This window comes from Heptranchias perlo, chromosome 8 (assembly GCF_035084215.1).
Source record: "Heptranchias perlo isolate sHepPer1 chromosome 8, sHepPer1.hap1, whole genome shotgun sequence".
In the NCBI taxonomy this organism is placed as follows: Eukaryota; Metazoa; Chordata; class Chondrichthyes; order Hexanchiformes; family Hexanchidae; genus Heptranchias; species Heptranchias perlo.
In genome coordinates, this window is record NC_090332.1 from 28,415,942 (window position 1) to 28,430,557 (window position 14,616).

Consider the following 14,616-nt stretch of genomic DNA (forward strand, 5'->3'; position numbering starts at 1 on the left):
TTCTTAAACCAGCCTGTTCAGCTCTTAACCATTTGTCAAGTTCTGTCTTCAGTCTTTCATGGGTAATTCTATTTAAGAGGTTCCCTGATACGGACAACAATTCTTGCAATCTCATTGGTAACTTTATGATAAAACCATGTTTCCAGTCTTGGTTTCTTCTGTTTCCCATATCTTCCCAAAAAATTGGAACAAGGATTTCAGTGGATGTTTCCAAATCTCCTTTGATGGCTTCAGGTGGTATACTATCAGGGCCCGGGGCCTTCCTGCTCTTCAGTTTCTTTATGGCCCCCTTAATTTTTCTCTGCTAGATTTGTTTGCATTTACCTGTAAAGAAGTTTCTGCAGCTGGTATCTGGGGGCTCAGTTGGAATGAGTCGATTTAGTAGTTCCTTAAATGTTCCACCCATCTTTTGAGCTGATTGTGGTTTTTCATGAGTTCTGTTCTGTTTTTGTTCTTCACTAGCTTGTCTACCATTTTATGTGTCCATGCAAGCTTTCTTTTAAGATCGTACAGATCTTTCATGTTTCCCTGTTTTGCTGCACCTGTTTGGCTAGATTTTCAATGAACATTCTCTCTTCACATCTTGTGCTTCTTTTTGTTTCTCTGTCAGCCTCTGAATACCGATTTTGTGCTTCTGCATTGGCCGCTCTTGTTCGACTATTATTTAAGGCTGCTTTTTTCTCTTTTCTATCTTTAATCTTTTTCAATGTTTCTCCTGTGATCAACTCTCTTTCTTTCCAATGGATTCCTCATGTTTCTTTCCATGCCTTCTTTATTTGTTGCCTAGTTTGTTTGAGGGTTGGTTCCTCTGTCTTTTGTACACTTTTCAGAATTTCATATTTATTGTAAAGGGTCATCTGAAAGCTGGTTTTCATTTTGGTATCTTATATCAGCTCCACATTACATCTGTCAGTGGTTCTGTTTCTGGTGATATTAAACTTCTTAAGTTTAAATCTGAATGTACCCATTAGTTGACCTGAGGCTGCATTGCTCCTCTTTTTATTTTGACATCTAATAATAATCTTTTGGCTAATACAGAGGATTTTTTTTGTGTTATGGTCTGGCAATATCCATATAGCCTTGTGCACCATTTTATGGGGGAAGACACTTCAACCAATGACAAGATTATTAAAAGCACATCCTATTTTGCCTGTTTGTCTAGAACAAGTAATCCATCATGGAAATTTTTCTTGATTTCTTGCTTTGTGTCATTTCTTGGTGCATAGCATTGTATAACCGCACTCTTGCGCATTTTAGTATAGAACCTAGCAATGATGGTCCTAGATGAGACTGCTTCTCATTCTATCAGTGATTTTGTGGCTTCCTTAGAGAGAATTAGACCAGCTCCTGTGTGAGAGGCAATTTCTTCTTCATGGCCAGAATATAGCAATGTTTTACCACTTGCAAGAAGTATCTTCCCAGCGTGCATCCATCATGTCTCGCTTACGCCCAACAAGGTTAGATTGTATCTCTTAATTTCTGCTGCAATTTGTGCAGTCTTACCGGTTTGGTACACTGTTCTGATGTTCCATGTTCCAAACTGAGTAGGTTGCCTTAGGTGTAAAAAGCAATATCAGCAAGGCAGCGTTCATTCAGCTTAGACTGTATCGCATTGTTCTTATCCGAATAGGATCACCTTCTTGTCTCAGGCCTTCAAATTAATGGAGGAAAATCAGACAAGTTCCTTTACAGGCATTTTCTCCAACCAGCCCGATTACCCAATATTTGTAGTGCCCACATGATCCAATGAACCTGGCTACAGACCAAGGAAAATCTCCCATGTACAGGTTTATTACTTTCATTCTGTGCATGATTTTTCTTTTAGAATTGCATGGTAAAGGGACTGTTCAAATGCAGAGGCTAAAGTCTGATGTGTGAGCACTGGCTATCAGCTGTTGGGGCAGTGTGCAGACACACAGAGCTCATCAACAAGTTTTTATCAGGGTCATCAGTTCTTACATGAGAAGGGTTATCATTCCAAATAGATTGTCAGCAGTCAGATAATGTGAATTGTAGGAATGGGAGTAGAATGTCGTATGTATGACAAAAGTCTCAGGATTTCTATCGATGGCCTGCTTTACTGCCATAACACACAATGAACACGTGAAGAGAAAGATGATGAGGAATTCAGCTTGTAATTAAAACTAAGAAATCAGGCTTGCTTAGCTAGACCAGTGTATGGTCTCCTCATTAATGGCACACAAAAGATACCGTCGGCCTGAACATTTAAAAAAAATCAAACATGCAACTCAGTCAAATCAAACTGCTGCTTACACTTGGTCCAGTAGTGGATTTCTTCCTCTCAAGACCTGCAAGCGGGCTTGCTGGCACATCCCCTTTGGAACTTACAGTGGTGCTACTTAATTTGCGAGCTATGTCTTTGTCCCATTCTTCCTTCTGTTCACTTTCCACACTGTTTGCTTGAGCTCGTTTAGTGTATGAGACAGCGGGTGGGATTGATGGACCAGCTACAAAACAGAAAAATAAAGGAACAAATCAAATAAACTCAATTGACTGCACTTGTGTAAAATTCCAAGTCTTCCCTTTTTGGCTGAACATATTTTGAAGTGCATCTAATTCACTATGGCTGGACACCTGACAGCATACTTATCAGAAGCATAAATGAAGGCAGCAGATAAGCAGCGGAAGATAAAGACTATGAGAGCTAACTTCAAAAGATCTCTCCGCCTTACCGCGGATAAGAAAGGGCCATTGAAAATGGATGACGGGCAGATGAAAGCACTGCGCTGCCACATTGTGATAATAGCATTTTATATTTAGTATCCTATTGAAGCTTATAACTATTATAATTAACTAAAACTGTACTAGTCAATTATCCCTGTGGAACTTCTCTTCTTACAAAGCTACCCCTCTTTGTTGTTGCCAATTGATACTTTGTGCATGAGTCAGAGGTAACAGGCAAGAACAAAATATTTATCTATGTATTAAAGCAGAATTCATTTAATCCTTTGACAAAAAGTACAGAAAATGCTAGAAATGTACAGCTGGAGAAAGAATGGAGAAAGAAATTGCACACATGGTAACCTGTCACCAGAGTTGTTAACTTTCAGGTGCTGATCGACTGCTGTGCATTTCCAACAGTTACTAGTTTTCAATTCTATTTTCAGGGTTTCTGATGTTTTTTTTTTACTTCTGGTATTCACCCCTTATCCCATTCAATTAAAAGGAAATCCATAACATACAAAACTGTGGAACTTAGTCTGCCACTTCTCTTAAAATAGATTATTCAATTTATTTTTAATTAAGTTTGAAAAAGATAATTTTAAAAAAATCTTGGCAGAAATCAAAATGCTTCATTTACTGATTCAATTACTTCTGATAGAATTTACATTTAGAAGGATGAATGAGATTAGATAAACCCCAGCAAGGATTTGTTTCTTTTAAAATTTAAGAAAGGAAAGTTAGCAGCCAGCTACAGAAATCCAGCACTTGTTTGTATCAATTTAAAGCTGCGGATCGTTGCTGTAAAGGCTAAGAAACTGCTAGAACAATAAAAATGCCTTTCATTAACCATGCTCTCTTGGTTAATCAGACTAGACATCTGGATGGTATTTTCTAAGTGTAAAGCAATGTGTCACGGCAAGCGTTTCCTTAGAAACTGGAGGCTGTGAAATTTCTCTGGCAATGTTATAATGATCACCTCCAGCACCTAAAAATGTCTACAATCTTCACAGTACAAATCAGTAAGTAAATCTCTAGTTACATTTTTTTAAAAAAAGGCATATAAAGAATAAATTATGAATGCTGGAAATCTGAATAAAAATCAAAAAATGAGAAAGTGCACAACAGCAGAATAGTCAGCATCTGAGAGAAAAGATAGGCTCGTTTGAATGGAACCTTTCGCTAACATCTCTTCTCTCTCAGATGCTGAATGATGTGATGTGAATTTTTATGTTTCCAATTGCAGTTTTACTTCAATAAAATTTAAATTCTTGAAATCTATGACACGATGTAATTAGGTCTACTTTGCCTGAGATAACATTTCTTGAAAAGCTAACTTCACTGAAATGACACAAAACTGTAAGTACTGATTAAGAATATTTCACTAAAACCATTTCAACACCTATTTTTAAATGAATAAATTATATACAATTTTTTCCAATTTGTTTTTCTCCCCAACTATGTATGAAGATAAAATAAGCAATTTTAAATCAAGGGTTCAATTTGCTTTAAAATATTGCACAATTCAGGATCCTCTATAAAACTACAACATTCCACGATAAAAATATTTTAAAACTGCAGCAGCAACAGTGTATCCACTTTAAATAAATATATAGCATAAAGGGAAAAGAGAATGCAAATTTGATGGGTTCTTGAAGGCAAATGTGTAGACAATGTTTAGATTAAGTATAATCACTTATGGAATGGGACGTTGAATGAAATACCAAGGTTTGAAACCTTGCTTCGGGTTTTTATTTGTAAGTGACGTGGGCCAATTAAAAGTCTCCCTTTGAAAGTGCAATATCGTTCCCTCTCCAGAAGGAAATGGATCACAGAGGTTAATCATAAGAACATAAGAAATAGAAGCAGGAGTAGGCCATACGGAGACTGGTCCGCCATTCAATCAGATCATGGCTGATCTTCAACCTCAACTCCACTTTCCTGCCCGATCCCCATATCCCTTGATTCCCCTAGAGTCCAAAAATCTATCTATCTCAGCCTTAAATATACTCAACAACTCAGCATCCACAGCCCTCTGGGGTAGAGAATCCCAAAGAGTCACAACTCTGAGTGAATAAATTTCTTCTCATCTCAGTCTTAAATTGCCAACCCTTATCCTGCAACTATGCCCTGTAGTTCTAGACTCTCCAGCCAGGGAAAACAACCGCTCAGCCTCTACCCTGTCAAGCCCCCCTCAGAATCTTGTATGTTTCAATGAGATCACCTCTCATTCTTCTAAACTCCAGAGAGTATAGGCCCATTCTACTCAACCTCTTCTCATAGGACAACCCTCTCATCCCAGGAATTAATCTAGTGAACCTTTGTTGCACCGCCACTAAGGCAAGTATATCCTTCCTAGATAAGGAGACCAAAACCGTACGCAGTACTCCAGGTGGGGTCTCACCAAAGCCCTGTATAATTGTAATAAGACTTTCTTATTCTTGTACTCCAACCTCCTTGCAATAAAGGCCAATATGCCATTTGCCTTCCTAATAGCTTGCTGTACCTGCATGGTCAATTTTAAAACCGAGCCGGGAAGAGGGCGAGGGGGTCAAATTGAGGTCAGGAAACCCAAGTATGGGCTTCCCGGACACCCCTACGATTTTGGCACAAGGACGTCTTATTTTTTTTCGGTTTCCTGTCCAACTGACTGACCTGATTGACAGGCTGGTTTCAGTCGGACGGGAGAGCAGCCAGGGAGAGGACTGTTCAGGTAAGTCTGCAGGTAAGTCTTTGCTTATATGGATTTGGGGGATGCATGGGGGCATGGGTCGTGAGTTATGGGGGATGGGATCAGGGGTTAGTCACGGGGGGTGGGGGGTGTCAGGATCGGGGGTCATCACTGAGATCCATGATTGCTGAGGGGGAGGATCGGGAGGTTGGGGGGGGGGGGGGGGGGGGGGGGGGAGAGAGGAGGATTGGAGTGGTGGGGGTAATCGGGGTCGGGGGGGTCCGCAATCATTGGCGGGTCGGTGCAGGTAGGCTTGTTAGGCCTGGGGGAAACACTCCTGCTTCTCCTTTCATGAGGCATAAAACAGAAGGCCCGGGAATGCCGGCTCCCTGGGTTGAAATCGGGAAGTCCAGAAAAATGAAGACCCGAAGCCTCCTTGAAAGGTTTTAAGGCCCGACCCGCCTCCCGAGAGCGAGTTGGTCGCCCGCCCCTCTTCCCGCCCCGGTGAAAACCAGAAATGGGCAGGTTGGAGGCAGGTTGTGGGCGGGTCTGAAATGGTGGCAATTTTCAATGCCCCCCTTCCCCCTGCACAACCCTCCCGTTTTTCACTTTGAAAATTGAGCCCTTTGTGTTTCTTGTATCAGGCCACCAACTTTTAATAGTTTCTCACCATTTTAAAAAATATTCTGTTTTTCTATTCTTCCTACCAAAGTGAATAACCTCACATTTCCCCACATTATACTCCATCTGCCACCTTCTTGCCCACTCATCTATATCCCTTTGCAGACTCCTTGTGCCCTCCTCACAACTTACTTTCCCACCTAGCTATGTATTGTCAGCAAAGATTAATTATTAGATAAGTTTTATCAGGTTAGAATGTTTCAAAAAAAGATGAAATATTCCAGATATAAGAAACAGTGGTGGAACAGAATGTCTGATTGATTAAAAAGTGGAGAGATTATTTTGGGTGTTACTACAGTAAAAACATTAAATGTCAGATTTTCACTGCAAACTGGTTACATAAACACAAACAATAAACCTGGACCACAAACAAAGCAAAAATGCTCTGAAAAAAAACAACTGAACCAAATAAAATTTTAAAGAGAGCAGAGTTTGGGCCAACATGGCTCACTGTAGCACTGCACACTCAAAGTTGAAATGTGCAATGTTACTCTACTTGTTTGAATGTTATTCCCACCATGATCACTAAACCGCCGCTGTTTCTGATTCGCTGATATACTGCGTTGGACCTTCGAATGTGCAGGAGACTGCGTGGAGCTGTTGTTGAGGTCGCTATTGGGTCGAGACCTTTGACACAGGTTACTACTGGATACAGATTCGCTGCCTTCAAACTGAAAATTTGAAAAAAAAAAGTTAAAAATAATTCTGGAACTTGTAAATCTTTATTCCTGTGTTTACTCAGTTTAAAACAACATTCTCTTCCACATCATATACTTCTACAATTCTGAGCCACTGAATCAGGAGGTGGTGAAAAGACACTTTTACCAGTTGTTCCAGTGTTCATGAAAACTGCCCATGTATGTCCTATTAAAAAACACTTGTGCCGTTCATTTCCAAATAGCTTGGATGGATGAGTTCTAGACTTTTTTTTTTAATGACAACAAACTGAGAGCTGCAGCATTACATATTTTGTCACTTCAGCTGCCTAGGCTTAAGTTCTGGAATTCCCTCCCTCAACTTCTTCGCCTCTCTACCTCTCTCTCCTTCTTTAAGATGCTCCTTAAAACCTACCTCTTTGTCCAAGCTTTTGGTCACCTGTCCTAATATCTCCTTATGTGGCTCGGTGTCAAATTTTGTTTGAAAATTGTTCCTGTGAAGTGCCTTGGGACATTTTACTACATTAAAGATGCTATATAAATGCAAGTTATTGTTGTGTGGGACTGGAATCACATATTGGCCAGATCAAGGTTTCCCTTCACTATAGATTCTACCCTAACCATCTCTCTTCTACTTCCTTCTGTTTTTGGAGTGTGGGATTTGCCAGATGTACAGTTGCTACTTGCAGGCCCATCAAAGTCAGCTGTGCTGGACCCAGTCAAAAGCCAGTCAGCTGAGTTGTAATGTTCTCTATGTCACATCAGCCCATCCCCATTTAAAAAACAAATACTTCCATCCAGCCAAAACGCATCTGTCTGGACAGTCAGTGGCTGGGCAAATAAATCACTTGACTCAACAACTCCAGTCTGCCAGATGTACCCACTGATTTGCTTGAGCTTGTAAGCACAAATGAATTTGTTCTTGGGATATGAGTGACACTGGCAAGGCCACATTTATTGCCCATCCATAGATGCCCTAAGGTGATGGTTGTGATTGTTTTTACAACCTAGTGGCTTCCTAGCCCATTTTAGGCGGCATAAAGAGTCAAGCACAGTGTGAGAAAGAAAGAGAAATAGAAAAGAAAAGAGAAAAAGAAAAGAAAATGAAAGAAGGAGAGAGAGAGGGGAAAAAGAGGGGGGGGGGGGGGGGGGAAGAGAGAAAAAAAAGAACTTGCATTTATATAGCCCCTGTCATGACCTCAGGATGTTCCAAAGAACTTTACTGCGAATGAAGTATTTTTTTTTGAAGTCACTGTAGTAGTGTAGGGTAACATGGCATCCAATTTGCGCACAGCAAGGTTCCCCAAACAGCAATGAGATAAATAACCAGATAATCTGTTTTGGAGGTGTTCGTTGAGGGATAAATATTGGCCAGAACAGTAGGAGAACTCTACTGCTCTTCCTTGAATAGTGCCATGGGATCTTTTATGTCCACCTAAGAGGCCAGATGGGGCCTCATTTTGGTGTCTAATCTAAAAAAACAGTACTTCTCAACAGTGCAGTACTTCCTCAGTTCCACATTAAAGTGTCAGCTTAGATTATGTGCTCAAATCCCTGGAGTGGGATTTGAACCCACGACCTTCTGACTCAGATGAGAGTGCTACCGCTGAGCCAAGACTGACACTTGTCTGGCACCACATGTCGGCCAGAGCAGGTGGAGGAGGCAGTCTTCCATCCCTGAAGGACATTAGTAAATCAGTTTTCATGGTCATCATTTTCTGGAGCAAGCTCGCAAATAACTAGATATGTAGAATTCAATTGCACAACTTGCCATGGTGGGATTTGAACTCATGGAGGGGAATTTTACCACCCCCCCCCCCCCCGCCCACGACGGGTGGGACAGTGGTGTGGTGGGGGTAGGTTAAAATTTCAAAAATCTGAACCCCAAACCCAATGGTTTTAACGGAGGCAGGTTGAGGGGGGGGGGGGGCGGTCAGTTATTTAAACATGTTAATGAGGCTGCACGTCTCAGATTTTAGCAGACTTTTACCTTTAACAGCTGCGGGCCAGGTTCCCGCTCTAAGCCCAGTGTGATCCTCCGACCCCCCACCCCCCAATATTCAGGCCGACCCACGATTCGAAGCCGCCCCCGAACTCACTATCTCTCCCCCCCTCCGACCCATGATCTCTCCTTCCTCCTCCGACCCGCGTTAAATTCGGCAGGACCTCTGTGTAACCCACTACAATCCACGGCCGCCCCCTCCCCCAACAGATATTGGGGCCATGATCTCTGGTTTCCTGCCACAATAAACTTCTGGCTTTTCCTAGGATGAAGCATAGTTTTGCCAGCCTGAAGATTTCCAGCTGGTAGTGATGCATTTTCTGTTTCTGGTATGAGTTGGGGGGCGGGGAGGCATATCGCATAGGCACAGGAAAGAAAGGCTATCACTGTACATGAGAAGATCCAGAGTATTGTGCAGGGTAAGAAATTGAGCAGCTTTCAAATAGCTATGCGCAACAGATAAAATAATGCAGCAGCCAATTCAATACAGAAGGAGACCTCTGTTGCTCAGTCAGTGGTCAGCTGTGGGGTACTTGCATGCACGTGTATGTACACACCATAATAGTTTTCAAACATCTAAACTATTTCCAGAATGTTAACATAATATTACGAAGCTTGCCTCGGGAGGTTTCCTGCCGAGTAACAGGTAACAGGCCATGACTTCATCATATTTCTGCCCCACTAGGGATTCAGTGATTTCTTCTCTTGGGAAGCCCATAGTGATCATCGTTTCTGTAAACAATCAATGCAAAACTTACAATGTAGAAACATTATATTTTCTGTTTTAGTACATACAATGAAACATCCTCATCATTGCAGCAAATGAAACCCCTATCCTCAGTGGCTCCATTAGACTAAGGAAATCCTGGACCTTGCTAAAATTACATAAAATGTATAGCACACAAACAGGCCATTCAGCCCAAAAGGTCCATGCCGGTGTTTATGCTCCACAAGAACCTCCTCCCTCCCTACTTCATCTAACCCTATCAGCATATCCTTCTATTCCTTTCTCCCTCATGTGTTTATCTAGCTTCCCTTTAAATGCATCTATGCTCGTTGCCTCAACTAGTCCTTGTGGAGCGAGTTTCACATTCTAACCACTCACTGGGTAAAGAAGTTTCTCCTGAATTCCCTATTGGATTTATTAGTGATTATCTTATATTTATGGCCCCTAGTTCTGGTCTCCCCTGCAAGTAGAAACATCTTCTCTACGTCTACCCTATCAAACCCTTTCATAATCTTAAAGACCTCTATCGGGTCACCCCCCCCCAGTCTTCTCTTTTCTAGAGAAGAGTGCTCCAGCCTGTTCAATCTTTTCTGATAGGTATCACCCTAGTAAATCTTCTTTGCACCTTCTCCAGTGCCTCTATATCCTTTTTATAATATGGAGACCAGAACTGTGCATAGTACTCCAAATGTGGTCTAACCAAGGTTCTATACATGTTTAACATAACTTCTCTGCTTTTCAATTCCAGCCCTCTAGAAATGAACCCCAGTGCTTGGTTTGCATTTATTAACCTGCGTCACTACTTTTAGTGATTTGTGTATCTGTACCCCCAGATCCCTCTGCTCCTCTACCCCATTTAGACCCTTATTATCCAAGCAATATGTGGCTTCCTTATTCTTCCTACCAAAATGTACCGCCTCACACTTATCTATATTGAAATTCATTTGCCAATTACACGACCATTCTGCAAGTTTATCAAGTCTTCCTGTATTTTGTCGCAGTCTTCCTCAGTATTAACTATACCCCCTAATTTGGTGTCGTCCGCAAATTTTGAAATTGTACTTCAGATTCCCGAGTCCAAATCGTTTGTGTAAATTGTGAACAACAGTGGTCCTTGTGGAACACCACTTCCCACCTTTTGCCAGTCTGAGTAACTACCTTTAACCCCAACTCTCTGTTTTCTGTTTTGTAGCAAGCTTGCTATCCATTGTTACTTGTCCCCAGACTCCACATGCTCTGACCATAGTCATGAGTCTGCTATGTGGTACCTTATCGAAGGTCTTTTGAAAATCCAAATATATTACATATATTGCATTACCCTTGTCTACCCTTTCTGTTACTTCTTCAAAGGATTCAATAAGGTTGGTAAAGCATGATCTTCCCTTTTGAAATCCATGCTGACAATTCTTTATTATATTTTGAGTTTCTAGATGTTTTTCTATTACATCTTTGAATAAGGATTCCATTAACTTTCCCACCACCAACATTAAGCTAATTGGTCTATGGTTCCCTGGACTTGCTCTAGCTCCCTTTTTAAATATAAGAATCACATTAGCTGTCTGCCAGCCCTCTGGCACTATTCCCCTTTCTAATGAATTTTTATATATATGAAATAGTGCCTCTGCTATCTCTTCCCTAACTTCTTTTAATATGTGCGGATGCAATCCATCTGGACCAAGTGTTCTATCCTCTCTAAGTTTGATTAGTTTATTATCTCCCCCCTTTCTATCTTAAATGTCTTTATATCTTTTTTGATCTTTTCTTCTAATAGCATGCCCACCATTTTAGTGTCCCTAGTAAATACTGAGGCAAAGTCATTATTTAATATTTCTCTCATTTTGCTATCATTACCTGTGAGTTTATCGTGTGTATCCCTTAGTGGCCCTATTCCTATCCTGATTTTTCTTTTGTTATTGATGTGTCTGTAGAATACATTACTATTTCTTTTAATATTCCTTGATAATTTAATTTTGTAGGTTCTCTTTGCCTTCCTAATTGTTTTTTATTTACTTCTTTTCCTAACCATTTCATATTCCCCTTTGTCATCCTCTCCTTTGTTGTCTACGTACTGAGTGTATGCCTTTTTCTCAGTTTCAATTTTGCCTGTATCTCTTTATTCATCCATGGTGTGTCATTACTGGATAGTTTGTTCTTGCTTTTTAGTGAGATATATTTCTTCTGAACTCTTGATCTCTGTTTTAAATGTTTCCCACTGCTGTTCTATTTCTTCGTTTGTCAGTAAATTTTTCCAGTTTATTTTCCCTAGTTCCATTCTCATCCCCTTAAAATCAGCTTTTTTCCAATTTATTGCTTTGGTCTTTGTCTTACTTATGCCCTTCTCAATCTTTATCTTAAACCTTATTATGTTGTGATCGCTATTGCCTAGATGTTCCCCTATGCTTACTTCTCTTATGTGTTCTGGTTCATTTCTCATTACTAGATTACTAGTGCTTCCTCATATTATGAAACTCCATTATGAAGAACGACTTTTTTCTTGTCCCCACATGTTTATAATAGGAAGGGTATATGACACAAATGATGTACTGATCGTTACACAATTTTAATGCATTTCAGAGCAACAGTTAAATCAAGCCCAGGTCACTCGTGCAACATTAACAGACTTACCTATTCTTTTGGGATCACTATAGTCAGGTTCTGGTTCACTGTATGGTTTTAATTCCTCCTCCTCAAAACCAACATTCATCCATCGATCCTTCATGATTTGCTGTTTTTAAAAAAAACCTCAACATTTCAATAACTTCGCCAATGGGGAGAACAATCTCAGTCTGATATAAATCAGTTTTTCTTTTAAATTGTAAAGATATAATGAGGCATATTCAGCATCATCAAAGGTGCAGGGTTGAAAAATTCAGTTGAAGAATCTCACTTACTTCCAAACTGCCTCGTTTGGCAGGATTTAATACCAGGAGTTTTTTGAGCAAGTTTTCACAGTCCGTTGACATATAAAAAGGAATACGGTATTTCCCTCGCAACACCCTTTCCCTTAGTTCCTGAAAAGAGGGGAGAAAATAGGGGCAATCGTAGTATTTGCATTGCACAACAAGGCAGAATCATATCAGGTCCTGATATAGATAAAACTGCAAGATGTTATTAAGCACAAAGCTCATTGTTTAGGGATATACGAATAATTTCCCAGAATGCAAATTTTGAACAAGCGCGCACATTTGATGAAAAACTAATTTATGATACTTGGTTCAAAAATTATAAAAGCACTCAAGTTACTAGGGTAACAATCTAGGATCCAATAACTAAGAAAAAACATAAATATCCTCCTGCTTCTGCGGTGTTTTTTTTTGATGTGGGAGAAGTGGGGTCAGAGTGAATTAAATACCAACACTTTGTTGTATAACCTGTTTTTTCTCCAATGAGGCACAAAGCCAACACATTTCAGTCATTTTATTGGTTTTTATTAAGTCAAGCACCCCCCAACCCCAAACCCCCCCCAATGCCCTTACTTAGACAAAAACAGGTTCAAATCATGAATTTCTGGCATTCCCCTTTCTGAAACGAATTCAGTGGGGGAAATTTTAATCCCCCAGGATGGGCAGGGTTAAAATTTCAAAAATCGGAAACCCGACCCCAACCCACTGCGAACGCACCTACTTCCAGTTTAACCGGGGTGGGTTGGGGAGCAGGTGACTATGCTGCTCTCGAGTGGCGGGTCAGTTATTTAAACACGTTGATGAGGCTGCATGCCTCAAACTTTACCAGAGTTTTACATTTAACGGCTACAGGCTGGGTTTCCCAGGGCCCGAGGAACCCGGCAGCTGAAGGGAGGCAAGATTGGCTGGATCCAGTTTCACTGCTTCCAGGAGTGCTTCCCTCCAGCCCCCCCAAGTTAACCTGCCGTGGTCAATCCCCCCCACCACCAGCCCCCACAATCAGCCTCCCTCCCCACCGCGTTCCAATGCCCCCTCGATCTCACCCCCCACCCGATCTCCACCCAACCTCTCCTTGACCCTCACGATCACCACCCCGATCTCCCTCCTCTCCCCTCAGTTCCACTCCCCGGCTGCAGTCTTCTAGCACAGGCATTCCTGCCCGACAGCCAGGCTGCCTCTCAATCTGGTTGGCTGCCAGCTGGGAAACTAAGAATAAAAAATTTAAGTGAGGTCCTGCCTTTAAATTTGGCAGGATCTCCGCGTTACCCACATTTCCTGGCCGCTATGACCAGCCTTCCCGCCTCCCCATAAATATTGGGGCCCGTATCTCAGGTGAAACTATAAGTTCATAGTTCCAATGTAAGACACTGCAGACCTGACCCAAAGGTTCTAACACCCAGTTTTAGAGTAACACTGTCTGTACTGGTGCCTGCTTCAAAAAAATGCTAAATTGATAAACTGTAAGTACAACTGGACCCACAATCATGCCTCTCTTTTATGACATTCTGTTCAGTAAGTATCTGAAGAAGCAAAACTAGTACCAAAGCCAGTCAGCAAAGTAACCTCATGCATGGATAGTCTCAGTAAAATTTAAAGAAAACAAACCAACAAGTTAAACTTTCTATTAAATTCGTGCTTCAAAGATAACATCAACATTTTTTAAAAAGTGCTGCTATGCAAGATTTTCTGAAATCCATTTAAAAACATTTGCCATGAAAGTGGGCAGGTGGCAGACCCTGCTGAACTAATATTAAATCACAGAATGGTGCAGTCCTATGCTTCTCTAGTTCTAAATCTTAGCAGGATCCATAGGGGATAGAATAAATTTAGAGAAATGTCTCCCAGTATATAAAAATAGGAGGGAAAACTACAACAAAAAAATACAACTGAGAGCCTGAAAATTGTATCTGACTTTCATGCACCTCTCAATGGCCACCTAAAGAACAGCACAAGCCGAGGCCCGAGATCAACACATCTCACCAATTTCTTGCTTAGGGTATGATGTGTGTAATGGGAAGACCAAGACAGCAGATAACATGTTTTTGAAAAGTTTACCTTTAAATTTTGGCCATCAAAAGGCAAAGAGCCACTAACTAGAGTGTAAAGGATGACGCCGAGACTCCAGACATCCACCTCTGGGCCATCGTATTTCTTTCCTTGGAAAAGCTCTGGAGCAGCATATGGTGGACTTCCGCAGAATGTGTCTAATTTGTTACCAATTGTAAATTCATTACTAAATCCAAAGTCTGCAATTTTTATATTCATATCTGCATCAAGAAGCAAATTCTCTGCCT

At 41.0% G+C, this 14,616-nt stretch overlaps 1 protein-coding gene across 6 annotated transcripts in view; it reads right to left on the bottom strand.

Moving 5' to 3' along the window:
- mark1 (MAP/microtubule affinity-regulating kinase 1) overlaps window positions 1–14,616 on the bottom strand; it is a 164,665-nt gene that overhangs the window by 25,314 nt on the left and 124,735 nt on the right. For 3 of the 6 annotated variants that reach the window (XM_067988869.1, XM_067988867.1, XM_067988866.1), the window contains exons 8-13: window positions 14,378–14,614; window positions 12,311–12,430; window positions 12,045–12,144; window positions 9,312–9,424; window positions 6,552–6,705; window positions 2,275–2,468 (exon numbers count right to left, since the gene is read on the bottom strand). In XM_067988869.1, the coding sequence (XP_067844970.1) occupies window positions 2,275–2,468; window positions 6,552–6,705; window positions 9,312–9,424; window positions 12,045–12,144; window positions 12,311–12,430; window positions 14,378–14,614 (918 nt within the window). Of the gene's footprint in view, window positions 1–2,274; window positions 2,469–6,551; window positions 6,706–9,311; window positions 9,425–12,044; window positions 12,145–12,310; window positions 12,431–14,377; window positions 14,615–14,616 lie in introns of those variants that run through there. The other 3 variants (XM_067988870.1, XM_067988872.1, XM_067988871.1) reach the window with 3 other exon arrangements.